A 20462-nucleotide genomic window follows, 5' to 3' on the forward strand; every position below is an offset into this window, starting at 1 on the left:
CCCTTTGAGGGACTGGATGTGTTATGTGAAACACTGGTGGACTTCGACAACATGAGGAGAAATGGAGTAGATCTTACTGAAGAACTCCGTCAACAAGGGTGGGAAAACTACTTTCAAAGGCTTTATGGTCCTGTTTACCCAAATCTCATCAAAGAATTCTGGAGATTTGCTGACGCTGATGACCATTTCATCGTCTCCTTCGTATTGGGGGTAAAGATAGTGATTACTGAAAAGTCAATTGCTTCTTTATTGAACATGGAGAAAGATGGAGGAATAAGGATTTACAACATCAACCCTAGGTCAAGGCGCGTTGCTCAGGAAATAAATCCAACCATTTTCAAACTCAATACTGAAGGCAATCCTTCAAAGAACAAAGAACTTCATCAGAACCTCAGAGTATGGTTCAAGATCATTCTGGGAACCATTCATCATCGCCCAGCATCAAACTCCTCTGACTACATCAATACAGATCAGAAATGCATTCTGTATTGCATTCACAAGGGTTTGAAGCTCTGCCTTCCTGCACTACTCTTCAGATATCTCAGAGACTCTGTAAGGGAGACAAGAAACAACATGAAACCCAGAACCTATATCCCCCTGGGAAGACTTCTGTCTGATGTCTTCATCGAAAATGGGCTTGTAGATCATCTGGAGAAGAACAAGCTTATGGAAGATCTGGCAATAGATACTGGAAAGCCTCTGAACGCCAGAAATCTCAAGAGCATGGGAATCTTGAAGAAGATTCAAGTCAGACCCACAATGGACACCTCCTGGGATGCCTTGAAAGATCAGAGGAAGCTGCCCCATGGTCTTGCAAGGTTCTATATGAATGAACCCAGAGACGCTATCCTCTTCTATATGCAGCGTCTGAAGGATGAAGGAGTCGACATTTCTGACTTCAGACTGGATGATTGTCTAGATTCAGAAGAAGATTTTGTTAGGTTCAAAAGAGGTCCCTCTTCAAAGAAGTCTTTAAAGGCAAAGAGAGCAAGGCTAGGAGAAACTTCTGAAACAAGATCTCCAGCACCTCTGCAAGTGACTACTGGTACGTCTGCTCCCTCTATTCCCTTTGAACATCTTATGGCTTCTTCTAATCCTCTCCCAACACCACCTATATACACATCCTCTAAAACCCCACCTTCTACAACCAGAACCTCACAACCTCCACCCAATTTTAATATCGCTCACACTACCACTTCCTCTTCATCATCTTCAGACCCAGAATCACCTCCATACCTTATCCTTTCCTCTGACCCAGAATACTCTGACCCTAACTCTCCAACCCTAGCCCAAATTCAGGCTCAAAACCTTGTTTCACAACAACCAACACAATCTGAAGTAACTTCACCTCCCCCAGAACAAACAACCAACATCCCTTCTGAAGACCAACCTTCTGAAACTCAACCCTCTGACCTCCACACCTCTGATATCACCCCTCCAAACACCTCAGCTGAACCTGAACCTGAACCTCTAACATTAAATCTCAGCCCTCCAACCTCTTCACCTCAAACCTCTGAAACTAACATTTCCGTACCTACCCTTGAGGAAGCCATAATGCTGGTCGCAGGGGCTTCAGTACAAAAGGTCAAGTCTCTGACCATTAACTCTGAAGTCAGTGATGATCCTGATTCTGTAAGGACACACTGGAACAGAGTCATTGGCTGGATGACCTCTGAGGCTTTTAAACTGAAGAACATCTCTGAGCAAGTCAGAAATGGCTACATCAGAGATGCTGAGGCAAGACTACAGGAGAGACTTGCTAGAGAAGCTGAAGAGAAAGTCAGAAGGCTGGAGGAAGAAAGAGCAAGGGAAGCTGAAATCCTAAGGGCAAAGGAAGCTGAAGCTAAAGCTCTGGCCGATGCTGCTGCTGTTGCCGCCGAAGCTGAAGCACAGGCTGCTGCCGAAGCTGAAGCACAGCAGGCTCTGACTCAGGGGGAGTCCTCATCAGTTGTTCCTATGGTTCTCCAGACGCTGGAAGAACTGAAGAAAGATCAGAAGGAACTCCGTGCCAGAATGGATAAACAAGACTCTGTCAACGACAACATTCAGAACATGCTAGCTCAATTGCTTCAGAGAATGCCTCCGCCTCCCAACCCCTAGGCACTTAGGATTTTTTTTTGTTTGCTTGTTGTTTTTGCTTTCTTTGTTTCTGATGTTTACTTGTTCTTTTTGACCTTGTCTCTGTTGCCTTTTTATCTGAATACAATGTTTTTCTCTTGAATTATTTTTTGCTATGTCTTTTTGATTCTGACAAAAAGGGGGAGAAGTCATTAATAGCTCTGATGAAAATACTGTCTAAATACCTTAAGCACTCTGCAATATATTTTTCTTAAAAATAAATTTATCTAACACTAGACTTAAGAAATTGCAGAAGGTATCAAGAAACCTCATTGCTTGGAAGCTCTGGTAAGAACTTCTGAACTCCCTAGCCTATCTCAGGGGGAGCGCTTGTCTATCTGATCTGATATTGTTTATGTTTCATCTGCTAATTAAGTTTGTTTTGTCATCATCAAAAAGGGGGAGATTGTAAGAACAAAAATTGTTCTACAACAGATTCCATGATTTTGATGATAACAAAGGATGAAACCAAAAATGGCACCCTAACGAAAAGTTTCTAAGTGTGCAGGGTTCTAAGGAAAGAAAGAAGAAATCATCAGATACAGAATCATATCAGATACAAATTATCAGAAGACCAGGAGCATCTGAAGTAGAAACACGTTCAAGAAAGTCTAACTCTAAGCAAAACAGCAAAATATCAGAAGCATCTGAACAAGAAGTACGCTCTAGAAGTTCTAACTCTGAACAACCGTATGTCAAACTCCAGAAGCTCTCAGCGCTATCTGAAGAAACCATCAGAACTCAAAAGAGATCAACATCAGAAGTTAGATAGCAAGATTCCAAGATTCTCAGAAACATGAAGACTCTGATCATGGATTTGCTAAATAAAGGAAGAGTAACGTTAACTTCAAATAAAGGTATGGAAATGGATTTCCTAATACAGAAAGAGACGTTAAACTCCAAATTCAAATGAAAAGGAACTATATTTGGAAAGTAGTCATTCGAGGAGAGAAAGCTGTCTTGGCAAGAAGCTATATAAGTTATGGCATTAATTCAAATTATTGGCCATCACCTTCAACGACTACTTCACTCCTATATATAAAGGACTGCAAATCAACATTAACACTACAAGCATATACTGAAACATCAACACACATAAAAACGTTTTATTCTCTCAATCTTCACAAAGCTTTTGCTTAAAAACGTGAAACACTTTGTTCTTACTGTTGTAATATTTGCTTATCTTAGAAGCACTCTAGATTACACAAGTATTTATCTTTGTTGTATTTCCTCAAGTGACTCTGTGCAGTCTGTATACTTGAGAGGACTAAGAGATCTTTCTCTTAGACGTTGTTTGTAATCAATCTTTCAAGATTAGTGGATTAAGTCCTTGTTGAAGGCGAAATCACCTTGGCCGGGTGGACTGGAGTAGCTTTGTGTTATAAGCGAACCAGTATAAATTCCTTGTGTGATTTTCATTTTGAAAAAGCGCTTATTTTCCAAAACAATTCAAACCCCCCTTTCTTGTTTTTCTCACCTTCACTACCAAGTATTTATCTTGTGAAGAGCAAAGAGTTCTTATGTCATAGCCTGATGCTAACGAAGGTCAAGTATATCCTCTTTATAGGAATAAGGCTTAGACAAAATGTGAATAAAGTCTAGAAAAGAAGAAAAAGAAGCAGAGTATCAACAGACTTACGATCACGAACGAAAAGGATAACAAAAAGGAGGACAATAAGGTTTAATAGTCGTGGGAGGTTGTTAGGTAGTCGTGGGGACAAGAGGAGTGTCAATAGAAGAATTAGGAGTAGTATCAGACTAGTAGTTCTCAAAATTACAATCACTAGAAATATTATCATAAAGACTAAAAGGATCATTATGGATGAGTTATAAACTACTAGTAATATGAGAATCAAAATAAAGAGATGAGAAATGAATATGTTCAATAAATACAACATGACGAGAAACATAAAGTTTTCTTGACTGAGGATCATAACAACGAAATCCCTTTGGACCATCCCCATAACCAAGAAAAGCACATATGGTAGAACTATAAGATAACTTACTACAATCTACTTGTGGAAGAAGAACAAAGAAAGTAGAGCCAAAGAATTTCAAAGAAGAATAATCAGGGATAAAATCATACAATTTTTCAAAATGAGAAAGATCTGATGTGACAGACGATGGTATTCTTTTAATAGAATGATCAATAGTAAGAACTGCTTCACCCTGAAACTCACTAGGAACTGAAGTAAACAACAAAAAAGAACATGCAGTCTCAACAATATGACGGTGTTTCCTTGCACCATCTTCATTTTATTGAGTAGTATTAGTACAAGATGTCTGGTGTATAGTACCATCATATGCAAGTAATTCATAGAATTTATTAGAGGTATATTCACCACTTAAATTACAACATAAGCACTTTATAACAATATTATGATGTGTTTTAACCATTGCGCGAAACATATGATAAATATTACAGTGGTATTATTTGTAAAGGCCCATGACAAGTCGGTACATGACCATGCCCCATAAGGCAAATAGCCCCATAATATGGCACCTAGATATCACACTTAATATGTTGGCTACTCTCCCTAATAAAAAACGTGGGGGGTACATGTGCATAACCTATAACTACATCTGTATAAGGTCTTCGTCATGATTACCTAAGAAACATGTAGTCAATAACTCCCCTGTCAAAGTGAAGTGTTTACCACTTCTAAGGAGCCCCTAAATCTAGGCCCAAAAGCCTTTATAAATACCTCAACTTCAGGGTTGAGGAGACAACTCGGAATATACACAGAATGCCCTAAAAATGCATAACTTTTCACCTCACGTGATATTTCTCTCCCCATAACTAAAAACACCATTGAACTGAGTTTCTCCCCATCGTGAACAAACCAAAAACCACTGAAAATTCTTAAAGCCTTTGGCCATCCATTCCCTACCAGCATATGGGTATCACACATATGTACTTTTTGACGAGTACAATGGCGCCGATAAAATTAACTTGGGTCACACCTTCCATTATCATCACCACTCCTACACTCACAAAAGCCTCAACTCTTAGCCTTAATCATTCTCAATCATGGTTGCCAGGAGAACACAATCCCTCACACAAGAGGATACCATAGGTAGCAATGATCCTAATTCCATAGCGGAAGTGTGTGCCGCCATGGACGAATTGCACCTCCAAAATTAAAAGATGGAAGATAATGTCCATAATATTCAACAATGTTAGCATAAGGCTACCCCTGCAGAAGAGATGGAAGTGTTAGACCCTAGGCCTCTTTCAGATGAAATTTGGGAAGTGTTTATTCCCATAGGCTTCAAGCCTCCCTCCTTAGCAAAGTTCGATGGCCGCAAAGATCCTTACAAGCATGTTGCCTCCATCAATACGCAAATGACCATCATTAGAGCGCCCGACTCTCTGAAATACAAGTTATTTTCTGGAACTTTCAGATATGCAGTCTTGTGATGGTACATGAGCTTACCTCAAGCTTCCATTTCCATCTATCAAGAGATGGTGAAGAAACTCTTGCACCAGCTTGCAACCAGTCAACACATGAAGATGTCCACCACCAGCTTGTTTAATATTAAATATGGCCCCTCGAGGTCATTGAGGGAATACCTCGTCCGTTTTAATGAAGCTACCTATTTTGAATGTAACTACAACCTAATGCATTTTAAACAACCTATTTTACCCAATACATGCATCACAACTCAAAAATAAAAAGGAAATGAGAAACTTGTCAATTGAGAGTTATTGTGTGAAAGCTTGATTGGAGTGAATGGAATATCCTGGGATTGATCGCAATGAGGTAGAAGTAGTGTTGAAGCTTGAAACTGGAGCACTTGAAACTTTCTCATGAGCTCTTTGAAGGGTTTGTGAAATTTTAGATAATGAAGAAGAAATGGGGAAGGGTATGGTGCGAGGTATTTTAATTAAAACATGTCCGGAGATGCATCTTGTAAAACTCACTAAGCGTAAAACACTGAGTTCTAGAATAAGGGTTATTATAGAGATGTATCTTCAGATATATTTTTGGTTAAAGTTAGGTGGCTCGCATACGAAAGCGTTGGAAGTGTGTAATATGAGCGCGTCTAGAGATGCATCTCTGAAATCTTGAGGTATTTATGACTTTTCATTATGGTGAACTAGCACTCCCCATGGTGGATAAAGTAATTCCCTGAAATTATACTTATGGCTAATAAATTTCAGCATTTAATATATCCTTGTCTACTTAATAATCATTAACAATAAAAAACACCATTAAATACTTGAAACGTTCTGGCAAATGTCACTAAAAATTTACTATTCAAATAAGACAAATGGATTTTTCTCTTAAACTCTTTGTGACATTACCCCTGTATGAAAAATACTTGAAAAGTTGTGGTAAATGTCACTAAAAATTTATTTCCCAAAACCCTCTCTTACTCTTTCTCTATTCTCCAGTCTCGTAAGGAGAGCTTAGAAGTATGAAAAAGGGAGTTTAAATGATGAGTTAACTTGTTTTTTTTACATAAAATTGTAAAGTCATAAGAGTATAAGAGTCAACTTGACGATTGAAAAACCAATATTAAATGCTCATTTCATCATATGTGGTGCGTTTCACACCTCCGAAAACTAATAAATGTCCTTCTTGTGTCCGGAGATGCATCTTCGGATGCATCCAAAATTACATAAGCCTTCGTAATTTTGAAAGCCACTCCATTTTTGTCAAAATCTGATCTGGATGGGCATATTCGAATATTAAGTGGGATCTATCTGTATATGCATCTTCATAAAACCCTTTCTACTCATTTATGGTGTTTTCATTCACTGGGCTGATTTATTTAACAACTCAGTGGTGTTTCTGGGGATGCATCTCCGAAAATTCTAAGCGAAAATTGAATAAAACACCACCTTACATGTTTTTCTACCTCATGGTCATATTATACTTCACACCCAAACCCTTAAAATTCTTCCATTCTCAATCAATTTTTCAACACCAAAACATCACTCTTGTATTTTATCACATCAACAAGAGCAAAAGAAGCAGGAATTTAAGGTAAAGTGATTTCATTTCATCCCTTATTCCTTGAATTAATTTGTTATTTGAGCTGAAAAAAGAACGTTGAGTCTGAATATACGTCTTCGGACAAAGTTTGGTATGTTCCAAAGATGCATCTGCGGATTTTCCTGATACTTTGAGTTTTGAATCTTTTTTCTGCTATGATTGATGTTAGATATGATGCACCCGAATATGATTCTCAAAGCTACTATGAAGATGAACGTTAAACTGGACAAACTAAAGGATGATGTTAAACTAGGTCTTAGATCGACTGTTGTCGAGGTAGATGTGCGTGAACAATTTACAAATAAATAAGAGGTTATTGTTCGTAAACATATTCTACAATAGGTACGCGTGGAGGCTGGAAAATTGGAGTTTGGTGTTGAAGCTAGCGGAAATGTACCCGAACGTATCGCACGCTCGAACATACAACAGAGTCTCCATAGAACTTTATTTATCCCCAAAGGGGAGGGAAAACATCGATAAAACCCAAGGGAAAGAGATATGTTGGGTAAGGAAGTCGGTTATGCAAGGGGAAGGTATTAGCACCTCAAACATCCATGGTACTCCTTGGGAACCGTTTTGATTGTTCTCGCTCGAATAGGTGTGATATCTAAAGATTACTCGCAAAGGAATGGGGAAAAGGAAATGAAATAGATAAAGTGCTCGGTGAGGATTAGGGCCCTCATGCCTACGTATCCACATAGTGCAATGAGGAATTCAGAGCTCCGTAGTTCAAAGAACTAGTGGTGGGAGATGGAAAGAAGTGTGATCGAAGTATGGTCTGAACCGAAGGATAATGTTGTTTGAACTACAAAAGGGATGAAACATGAACCCAAGAGTAAACAGGTGTGAACCAACAAGTGAGGGCCTACAGCGCAGTATCACATTATTGGAGCAACCGGAAAAGAAGGAATTAAGGGTTTTGGTACAAGCCAAATAACTCTTGATTCACAAAGAGATGCAAGATGAAGCACAAAGAGATAGTGTATTTGGCTCAGAGAATAAGGTATATCACATGAAGTGAATCAAGATAGAGTATGAATGCATCATGGGGATGAATGGAGAAATGCTCTAAGGCAAGAATAATAAATAAGTATGCTCGTGGAGGATTCGAACCCTCGTGCCTACGTATTCTCAGAGTAATTGTAGTTCAGCCTACTACGGCTGAAAGTAAGATGATTGATGAGGCAAGAGGAGATTGATAGATTGATTTGCCAGGGGTCAATACCCTTCAAAGCTGAAAAAGAGTGCCAAGGTTCATGTGAGGTTGTTTATACTATTTGGTATAGGATTTTGAATAGGTTGGGATGGTGTGTAGTTTTGCCTAGAGATACCTTGACTCTTTTCCATATGTTTATCCTGTTGACTGGAGTGGCCAGGACTAGGGTTTGTTTTTGATGATTTGGCATGACGTGGTTTGGATGATTTGAAAGTCTCATAATGATATAATATTTTCGGGTTCACATGTGACAGTGAAAGACGTGGAAGACACGAGTATCCTTTTGGATTAGAAATGGTATCTTGGTAGGTCTATGAACAACTCTTGTGCTTTCTCGGTTTGACTTGAGAATCCTATCTTACTCTTGAGTCAATAGCGGTATAAGTGACTTCGACCTTCCTTGGATGAGGTTTTGTTATGTTTTGGTGTTGCCGCCATCCTAGAAAGCTCTAGTTTTTGCCTAGATTTTGTCTGTTGTTGATTGCTCTTTTATTGACTTGTTCTCTCAATTTGGTTTGAGGTGGTTGGTGTTTGTTTTGTCTATTTTTATCGATTTCTTTTTCTACTGCTGAGTTAGGTACCTCTTGTACCGTTTCTTAGCTTTTTTATTGGATTTTGGTCTTTTGTACCTTTCTTAATTTTTTTATATATATATAGATATATATATATATATATATATATATATATTATATATTATATATATATATATAGATATATATATATATATATAATATATATATATATATATAATATATATATATATATATATATATATATATATATATATATATATATATATATATATATATATATATATATATATATATATATACTATTTGTTTTTTAAAAAAAGTTGTGCGACCTTGGAGTTAACCCATCCAAGAATATAATTTGATATAACTATTACTGTAACTATTATTGTAATTTGACCAGCCAAAACATGTGTAAAACAAATATGGAAGGTAGTTTACATATAAACAATATAAATGTGCCTGTCGTTCAACAAATCATGTACAATGTAAGCTTCATGAGTTTTACAAACCAAGCAAAACTATCATTTTTTTTAATTAACATCACAAACGAATATACTCATACTCAAAACATGAACTTATAACCGTCCCTGTAACCATTCTTAGATCCTCAAATCTGCAGCATCCCATAAAAAATTGTCGCAATAGCAATATAAACAATATCCGCACAATTTGCAACTCCATTTGAAAACGGTGTACTCTTCTTTGCAGAAGGAGACTCTGGAAGTGTACCTGTCCTTTGATCTGATCCAGCTACAGCTTTAGGCGCCAAAGCTGGCGAAATCGATTGTCCATCATCGTCTACATGAACATGAAGTTTCATTCCACCAAGACAAAACAATTTGTTTCCACATACAAAATACCTGTCTCCGCCTCTTGTCAATGGCACCGTCGTATTTCCATTTCCATAATTTGCCAATACTTTCGTTGTGTTGCATGTGTCAAAATTTTGTTTTGTAACTTCATCAACGCTATACGTAGATGAATATTGAAAAACTGAAAAAATCAGAGAAACTATAACCAGCTTTACATTTCAAGTTTCATTTTCACTAGCATATGGAAAATTAATTATCGATGAAAAGATTAAGGTACTTACGAAGAGCGTCGCCTATCTTGAACGTCTTGTCAGCAACCCAAGTTTCCAGGTTGCTGCTAATGTCCCAGCCGGAGTTATCTCCCACAGTGTAGGTAGTGGCTGAACATGTGATAATTGCCATAGAAAACAGAAGAGAAAGAAGAAGAAACTTTTCCATGATGAGAATGAAAAGAGATATAACTTGATTATAGGAGATATCAATTAATTAGGTACATCATGTGTCAAGTTTATATACTTGAACTTTGTTCTTTATTGGATGACCTAAGTCTAACTCCCAAAAATAATAAATTTAAAATGAACTAAAAAAATAAACTATTTTAATTTGCATACACTATTATTGTAAAACATATATAGTACATAATACAACAAATTAAATCTTATAAAGTAAGACCATGATATAATTTAATTGTATGCATAGGTAAAAAATATTGTTGTGTAATTGAAGGGATTATGTTAGCTGGTGAGTGGTTAAACGGTATTGAACTGCCAATGAGCCTTTAGGTTTGACTTTTAAATTCCTTATATAGCAAGATTAATTAATTAAATTAATATTGTAATCACTTATGTAGTAGAGAGTATTGCTCAAGGTATTAGACTTCTATCAATGCGATTAATTAAAATTCGAATGTGCACGTATTTAATATTGATGATGAGTAGAGGAGCATTTAACCTATTTAACATGTCACACCAATTATACCTCAGATTCCACATTTAGAATAGTTTTGCCGTTATATTTTTTATTAAATATCGATATTTGTAAAATATACCAGCTCGTATTAAAATTTTGGAATATTTATTGAAAATATTTGAAAATCACATTTTCTTTTACCCAAACAAAGATAAAAATATAGGAAATTTGAAATTTCAAATATATACATATCGGAGATTCTGAAATTTTTCGTAAAAACATGTGCTCTCTTGTTGAAAATTGCGAAATTTCTAATATTTACCGTAAAATTTTGAAAATTGTAAAATTTTCTATATTTGTCATAAAATTCCGAAAATATAAAATTTTCAGTATACAATCAGGTAATTTTTTCATTTTTTTCCTGCATTAATTTTTCTAAAATAACTAACTCGATAAAAAAAACTAATCGATAAAACATATACATATAATACAAATTGTGTTACATATAATAATACAAAACAAATTAGGATGACTTCCTAACTTCGTCTTCTCACTGCCTAATGCGTCCCGCATATGTTGATCTCATGCTTTTCAATCTAAAGTATAGTTCTGTCTCCAACAGTCAGTGACTGGAGGCAACAAACAATCAGGTTTCGACTTTACCTGAACCCAATGATTGTTGTTGACAAAATCAACAACAATGACTTTATATCTGCTCATATACATCGGTGGAGCTAAGGCAAGAGGGAAATGATGTTAAGTCTCTTGGATAAGGAGACAAATACGACACTGTATCTACAAGCAATATGGTAACTCGTATCAGGAATTGTCATCCATTTATCAATATCCTACACACCCAAGTGTTATACTCGTAACATAATCATAATTGTAGAGATATGTCATAGAACAAATTGGAAAATAATTGAGGGTGTTGATGAACTTAAGTATCTAACTGCGTCCGAATCAAAGACCATAACTCTTCGCCCCATCCAAGTAAAGCTGTAATAGCCCAAAAACCAAAATTTCATTCGTCGCCCATATCAATAATTTCATCAATGTATGGATCTAAGAAATCAGGAAACTGAGACAAGTAAACATCTCTCAAAGATGCGGTGGACGGTTGACTTCTAGTCGACATACTTGACGGTTGACTTCCAGTTGGTTTTGTGCATGATCTCTTTGTAGTATGACTCCTCTACGAGTCATCATCATACTTCCACTGTGAAGGTCATAATCCATATCATTCTCTTGGCCATTTCTACTCTTCTTAACTCCCCTCTTTGGCTTGTACTTCACCGATGGTAGACACATAAAAATTATGAATGGATGTGTTAGTTCCCTAACCTTTTTCTTCAATGCCCTTTGGCCTACAATATCCAAAGTACTAAAATATGTCTTCAACTTATATTTTAAGTAAGTTCAAGCATATTATCGAAATATTTTAACTTGTATTTTAAGTTAGTATTTCGAATTGGACTTTGCGCTAAGCCCAATTATTTAAGTTTGCTTGTTGCTCAAGTTAGCTTAGTAGTCTATAAATAGGCTAGTTCTGTCAGACTATTGAGAGAGGTTAATTGTTGGTATTCACTTGTAATCTTTAACCCTTATTGATAAAGTGAATAGTAAAATAATGTTAACCAATTTTTTTCCTCCTTTTTCTCTCTCTTTCATAAACCTAATAGGGTTTTCTTGTGTACTCAATCTTTATCTCATAACTTTGTTCTGTTAGTGGCGACATCGTTTCACAATAATACAAAAGTTAGAGTTTTGCACATGAAAATGTCAAAACCTATATATGTACAAATTAATCTTATAACAAAAGAAAAATTATTGTTGATGAAGTTCATGACAACATAAGAGAACATCAGTCCAAATTGATCGGATATCATCTATATCTTGTGAGAATGCTTTTTTGTTACTAAAGACGTATAACTAGAAAAAGGTTTAAATTATGGTAAGCTAACAACAACAATATTAATTTAAGAAGTATACGTAAATTACATGTATATGGATTAAGTTAATACCTTACGCTCGATTCATCCATTTGTAATGTCTCCGGTGACAATATCATGCATATGTTTCATAACATAGTATCCACGAGTATAGTTGTTGGATTGTCTTCTCGAATATAAATTATGTTCATATAGTTACTAATTAATACACACAAACAAAAGAGTATTAAAAAACACAAGGAATACTTACTTTTGGGAAAAGGATCCTTGACTTTTTACCAATAAAATTACATTTGATTGTATTGTATCTCACCGTCGCTCTACACATGTCAATAAAAATTAAACGTGCATAAAAACTACTCAAAACTAAAGGTCAAATTTGAATAAAAACTAATACCACTTACTCACACAAAGCGTTTAACATAACTTCATTAAGGGGATTGTGCATAGCTTAAAGCATAACTATAATATTTTGCCTCAGGCATATAATAATTAGTTGTCAATGAATACTGCATTAACATTCAGACTAATTAATAATAAATATATATATATATAATATATATATATATATATAATATATATATATATATATTATATATATATATATATATATATATATATATATTATATATATATAATATATAATTAATTTATAAATAAAAACACAAATTAATATATACTTACGCGTGGTAAAACATGGTAAAATAACATTTTTTATTCTCTTCTAACAACCTGTCTATTAAGTAAACCTTGATATTGTTTGCTCTTATACCACCATGAAGACTAATGTTATTTGGACCTACAAAAAATACTTTCTTAAATTCCTTTCAACACTCATCTCATGCAAGTACCTGCAAGGGTTAAATATTTATTGTTAAAGTATGAGAACGTATTAATATAAATAGAAATTATCAATGTAAAAATTATACTTACGAGCACCAGAATTGTAATATTGTAACGTCTATCCATTCATCCTTCTTCAAAATTTCTTTAATAGTAGATTAGGAAGTACGTAATACTGATCTGGAACATGACTTAATTGAATATTCTCGCAGATATCTGGAAGACTCTTTACTATAATTTTTAGTTTTTAAATGTTACCTACTTCTTATGGTGTGGTTTCAATATTGTCCTAATGTACATAATAACTTTCTTTTATGCTTGTACCACCCATTACTTTCTCGTGAATGTCCAGCTGATTTGAATTTGTTTGGTTAAGTAAACCCAATGAACTCAATCTATGCATCATAAAAACAACATAAATATAATACAAAAATTAAAACGCAAACAATAATAACAACAACATACAACACGAATTTTTTAACTTATACTTATACCTCAAGTACATCGCGAGTATATTTCACAGGTATCCTCTCATACTCCTCATCATTCACCTTCTTTCGCTCCACCTCAGCCAGCCTCTCTCGCTCATCTTGCTCCTTCTGGACCCGCTCCCGCACCTGTTACAACAACCTCCTAGTCTCCTTCTGTAATACCCTCTCCCACTCCTCCATATGCATCCTTAGATGTTCCTCCCAATTCCACTTCTCTCTTTTCTCTACCAACTTAACAGTAACTATCTCTTCAATCTCTTCCTTAATGTGTACTTCTCTAGTTGAGTGAGAATGTCCACAAAAAGTCTTGAAGTCAATGTCTCTTCCAAGACCACGAACACGCCCAGGATGCTCCTCAGGTCCAATCGCTTTAACCAAGATGTCATGACAATCTTCTTGAACAAATAGGTCGTCTTTGGATTGTTCAACCAATACATCCTACAGCACATAAAATTTCATCTTTACCAAGTTTATTTAACCAAAATAAATAATATTATGGAAAAAAGAATCTACTTAAAATATTTTCAGCCACTTCGCGTGTAGCCTCTAATGTGAACTCACATCCTTTTCTTTGACGTTCCCTATTCCATTTCTCATGGCGTCATGGTGGAGATTGAGTACGATCAAGGCTTATAGAATCACACATCTCTTGTTCCCTTTGTTTTCTTTTTTCTCCAATCATCTTCTTTTCAAGTTTGTCATATCCTCCATGAGATAATCTATGTGGATATACATTTCTATATCTATTAAACTTTCCTTTTTTGCTCTTAGCCAATAAGTCGTGAGTGGTGCGAGACTTTACAAATTCCTCCTGACAATCCTGATCAATAAATGAATACATAACGTATGGATGTGTTTCTTTACTTTTAGTTGTTGGATGAGTAATATAATCATAGGTGAGTTTTGTCTTAAATACCTTCCAACGCTCACCAACATATGTAAGCACTTTGGTTTTCACCTTACTATCATCCGAACTAACATTAAACACTTTCTATGTTTACACAATAGAGTTGTTATCAGTATTAATAAAAAATTAAATGATCTTACATACTTGTAACACAAATCCTAAAATTCAATATAAATACCGTAATATCGGTCCATAATCTATCTTTCAAATCATCGTCAATATTGTGCCAACTATCCAATAAAATATTCATTTTACTTCTACCTTGTAATTCATTGTAACCCATAAAATCCTCAGCATGTTCACCATAAGCCTTGTCGGTTGCAACATCAACTCTAACCGAAAAGCGAATCCCGTTTTCGTGGGCTTTCTTCACCTTGGTACACATCTTGGCACCTATAGATATTCTTTTACATTGTGTATTTGTAGAGATAGTTGCATGAGTCGTGGAGGTTGAATTCATCGAGACACCAACATCTTTCGGGTGAGTCATTGTTGTTGTATGGGAGTTGTTTTTCGTATCGGTCGTGACTATCTAAATAAAGAATAATAACATATACACCATTTTAGTGAAAAACAGATGCAATTCGACCATGACTAATGAGATATAATCAAAATGAAAAAATAATGATCAAGAGAAACCATTTATGTCATATGAACTAAAATTATTTCAGTAAACCATTTTAGTGATGTTGTATGGGAATATAGATGATGTTCTTGTTGATATGAACTAAAACTATTTCAGTGATATGAACTAAAACCATTTCAATAATATAAACAAAATTGTGATAAAGAAGTACATCAAACGTGATGACGAAGATTCAGTTAAGGTTGGAAATAGAGATGATGTTCGTGTTTTGATGAAAGTGATGATGAAAATCATCAACAATTGGAAGAGTTTTGACAAGAGAGTGACGATAAAATCACCTAAGATTTGTGCGCAGAGAATGACAATGAAGTTAAACTGAGGTAATATATATATATATAATATATATATATATATATATATATATTATATATTATATATATATATATATATATATATATATATTATAATATATATATAATATATATATATATATGTGTGGTGTGTGTGTGTGTGTGTGTGTGTGTGTTGTGTGTGTGTGTGTGTGTGTGTTGTTTTCGTTACCTTTAGGTTTTCGTTACCTTTAGGTTTATTGACTAAACCAAAAATCAACATATAATTCGAGTCGCCATCGCACTTTTATTTGTCCAAAGGAAAGGCTAAAAAATGAACAAAAGTCAAGTAAGAAGTTTTTTCCAAATCAAAAACTAATAAAAATGTCAGAGATCTACGTAAGGGGGTTGGTTATGAAATGGGAAAGTTTTACGCACCCAAAACATCCTTAGTACTCTAAGGGAACCCTTTTTGCAAATATGTTTGTAGGTTGGTATTTATGAAAAGATTTGTGCAAAAGATGGGAGGGATGAGAAGAGAATAGATTATATTTATAAATTTGGTTGTTTGAATGGATGAACCCATTGCCTACGTATCGTCACAAAGGAGGATCAAAACCTCGTAGTTCGGGGTAAAAATCTCAAAGATTGGTGAATTGATTTTAATCAAAAGCCTTAAGGTCTTTTGTTATCAAAGGGAGAAAACTCAACCTAAACCAACAATCCACCATGTGAGGAAGGCTTCAACATGCTAGTGAGGGGTTAACCCTATAATAAGCATGTAAGACTTATAATCCAACACTAAGGATGAGGTGAGATTTACATTAACCACTATGATAACTCAAACCTATGACTAATGTTTATGAAAAGGTTTTAACAAGTGGCCATTGGAACCACAAAACAACTTGAAATGAGTTATATTTACAAGTTAAATTTATATACAAAATGAGGTCAAAGTTGGATTAAAATTTATTTACAAATGAGAATTTATGAAAATGGTTTTGAAAAGTCAAAGGCTTAAGGCCTAGGGTACTAATTTAAAACAAAGTCAAAGTTTGAAAATGATTTTTGGCTTGGTTAGAGTTGGGAGAAGAAGAGAAGGGCTAGTCCTAAGGAAAACAAAGATAAGATGTGAAAGATAAACCCTTGGAGTTCCTTTTCTTGAAGTCATAGAGATGACTCAAGATGCTCCTTTCCTTTGGACTTAGCACACAAACAAGCAATCAATAATTTGAATTCAAGATCCTAGGATCTCCATTTATCTTGGCTCTTAACTTGGCTACTCATGACAATGGTCTTTTTTTCACAATCTTAAGATGGGATCCCTATCACACAAAAGCAAACATCAAAAAGTTCACAACACAATAAAGGGAATGGACAAAGAACAAGTTTGGAGGAGAAGTCCTTTGAAGTCAACTTTGAATTTTAGCATTCTAAAGGCAGGAGGCTTAGTTGCTCTTCAACAAATTTTGCATTTTAAAGGCATGTGGCCTAGTTGCTCTTGAACTCCTTTAAGCATAGGTAAGCCCTAATTCTAAGTCCTTTCTCCTTTTGCATTTGGTTCACACAAAACAAAAACAAAGCAACACAAGATAGCAATATATTTACACAATAATGGGCTCAAATGAGCAAAAGAAAAATGACATAAACATAAAATATGTGCTCAAGTGAGCAAAGTGAAAATCAATATGAATAATGAGCAAGAAATAAATGACATTAAAAGTAAATGGCAAGAAATTAAATGATCAAATTAAATTTAGTAGTTAGTAAGGTTATGTTAGCTTGTCATAAGACAATGTAGCGCTATGTTAAGCAATCGTAAGTGGACTAATGTAGTAGTCACACCTATCTGAGGCCGGTCAATAAAAATATAGGTAAAGAACACAAGTTAGAGATCATGACTAGTAAGTCAAGCTCCATAAACTTGTCATGCCAAACAAAAGGGGAAGGACCTTGTATTGACTTTTAGTTATTTGCTTGACCAAGAAGCAACCTATCTTGGACACAAAACAAGTCACTTGATCATGGATCAAATTGAGTTTGGTTTGGATCAAAGAAGGTTAAACTTCTCATTTGTCAAGACCAACTTCAAGACTTTAACTCATTGGCCATTGATGGAAAGAAAAGGATGAAGATGAAAGGGAGAGGAAAAGAAGACAACAATCAAATCCAATTGATCAAATATGAATCAAATCAACATCAATCAACAGTAAACAGAAGAGAAATGAAGATAAACCAGTCAAGAAGTCAACAATATTTTTTTGGTATTTTTTTGAATTAAAAGAAAATACAAATAAAAAATAAACAAATAAGGTCAAACCTCAAATTCAATTCTAATCAACTTCAAAAAGTCCAATTAAATTCTCATGGGTTCAACATAGTCAAACAAGCTTTGATTAATTTCTCACAAAATTTTGAAATCAGAAAGTAATTAAAAACAACTAAAAACAACTAAAAACAATTAAAAATAGCATAATATGAATTAAAATCTCAAATAATCTTACAACAATCAAGAAATTGTTGAGACTATTTTTTATTGACTTATCATGATCCATAAATGCTAATGAAAGTATTTTTGGATTTTTCAAAAGTCAAAAAGTATTTTAAAATGAATTAAAACCATTAAAAATCAAATAATCCATGAAAAATATCTAATGAAGTCACAAAAATAATTAAAAATCATAATATGAAACTAGATTTTTTAAGAAATTTTTTGGAATTGGTCTCATACTTTTCTGACTTCAAATGAATTTTTCATGAATTTTTGAAAATAAAAGGAATTAACAGAAAATAAATGGAAAATGAAAATAAGTGAAAAAGCCACAGCCATCAGATGCACATTCATTAGTTGACGTGGCATCTGGCACGATTTAGATCTGATGGCGCACGATACATCCGAGTCAAACGCGCCACATCCAGTATTAAATGAAGTATTTAAAATGAACATGTGAGATTAGATCGTGGCAAGGTGATCCAATGGCCAGGAAGTGACACACGTGGTGGTGGTGGTGGAAACCACCATCTTCTCCGGTGAGACAATAACTTCCGGCCACCAGTTGCAGAGAAATAAATTTTAATGAAAATGGAAAACAAGGACATGGAAATGAAGCTCGTGTGATGAAGATCATCACTGTACCAATGAATCTCCCTCACTCTTCCTATATTGAGAGAAATGTGAAGGAAAAAAAATCATGGTGTTCATACTGATTGTTCATGAAATGATAAATTGAAAGCACCAATGGCTTGCCTCAAGTGTGAGGACTTCAGAAAACCACAGAAACACAAGAATGCTACATTGAATTAAGAGTTCTAGATCCAAAAAGTTTGAGAATAAACCTTTGAATTGATGCACTTCTGGCCACAAATTCTCCAAGATCCTTGCTCCTCTTTGATCTGTGAATGTAATGGAAGTGATAGGCTAAGGAATTCACTACGCCAAATAAGGGAAAAGAGGGCGCTTTTTTTGGCCTATAACAGCGCTTTAAAGCGCCCTCTAATCTGGCACTGGCATAGGTAAAGACAACGTTTTTTTTCCTGGTGAAAGCGCTCTCTAAAGTGGCTCTTTAAGCCCTTTAAGGGCCACTTTAGAGGGCGCTTTTTAAAGAAAGCGCCCTCTAAAGTGGAAACTTTTAAGGGTTTAGAGGGCGCTTTTACTGGAAAGCGCCCTCTAAAGTGGAAATTTAAAGGGTTTAGAGGGCGCTTATTTTGGAAAGCGCCCTCTAAAGTGGGTGGTTATTTAATTTTTTTTTAAAAAGCGCTATATTTATTTATTTATTTTAGACAACCTGTATATTGAAGCAGTACACCTAAAACTGTATAATTTGAAGCCCTTTTTCACATATTGCATTCAACAAGCCTTATATACAACAATCCACTGATATATAATCGTTTAACTTCTAAAGATTCTAAATATACAACCAATGCATAACTTAAAAAGAAATAAAACTAAGTAGCAAAAGCATCTCTGAGATGTATGTTTTTTTTGCTAGCCGCAGTCTTCTTAGCAACAACCTCTTTTTGTTCAATATCAATAGCATGAACCTAAAATATCATAAAATTAGTTAGGTGAAGTATAAGATCAAGAATTAACATTTTCTATGCATAAATATCATATAATTGTGTTTATACCTTTTTTTTGATGCAACTGACTCGATTTGCTGTGTAATCCCCTTATATTTTTGGTTCATTATCTTTTGAAGATAGAATTGATATTTGTTTAGATGGACATGTTCCATTGTCGTAGATGGATACTTTCAAATATCCAGCTTCATCATCTACGCGAATGAGGCTTGACGACAATGGAACATCTCCATCTAAACAAATATCAATTGATACTTTCAAATATCCAGCATCATCATCTACGCGAATGAGGCTTGACGACAATGGAACATCTCCATCTAAACAAATATCAACTGATACTTTCAAATATCCAGCATCATCATCTACGCGAATGAGGCTTGACGACAATGGAACATCTCCATCTAAACAAATATCAATTGATACTTTCAAATATCCAGCATCATCATCTACGCGAATGAGGCTTGACAATAATGGAACATCTCCATCTAAACAAATATCAATTGATACTTTCAAGTATCCCTTGCCCCTTGCACGAATGATTGACTTCATAATAGCCATTTTACCTGTAATAAAGAAAACAATTAAAATCAGATGACAAATATAAAAACAATTAAAATCATAAAAGCCATTTTACCTGTAATAAAGAAAACAATTAAAATCATTTGACCTGTACCTTTTTCACT

At 34.7% G+C, this 20462-nt stretch overlaps 1 protein-coding gene across 1 annotated transcript; it reads right to left on the minus strand.

Moving 5' to 3' along the window:
- Positions 1-9331: 9331 nt before the first annotated feature.
- LOC127098427 (stellacyanin) lies at positions 9332-10208 on the minus strand. The gene is made up of 2 exons (XM_051037020.1): positions 9964-10208; positions 9332-9863 (listed from the first exon to the last, which is right to left on the minus strand). The coding sequence occupies exons 1-2, from the start codon at positions 10118-10120 to the stop codon at positions 9478-9480; spliced, it is 543 nt and encodes a 180-aa protein (XP_050892977.1). The 5' UTR covers positions 10121-10208; the 3' UTR covers positions 9332-9477.
- Positions 10209-20462: the final 10254 nt, after the last annotated feature.

This window comes from Lathyrus oleraceus, chromosome 6 (assembly GCF_024323335.1).
Source record: "Lathyrus oleraceus cultivar Zhongwan6 chromosome 6, CAAS_Psat_ZW6_1.0, whole genome shotgun sequence".
NCBI lineage: Eukaryota > Viridiplantae > Streptophyta > Magnoliopsida > Fabales > Fabaceae > Lathyrus > Lathyrus oleraceus.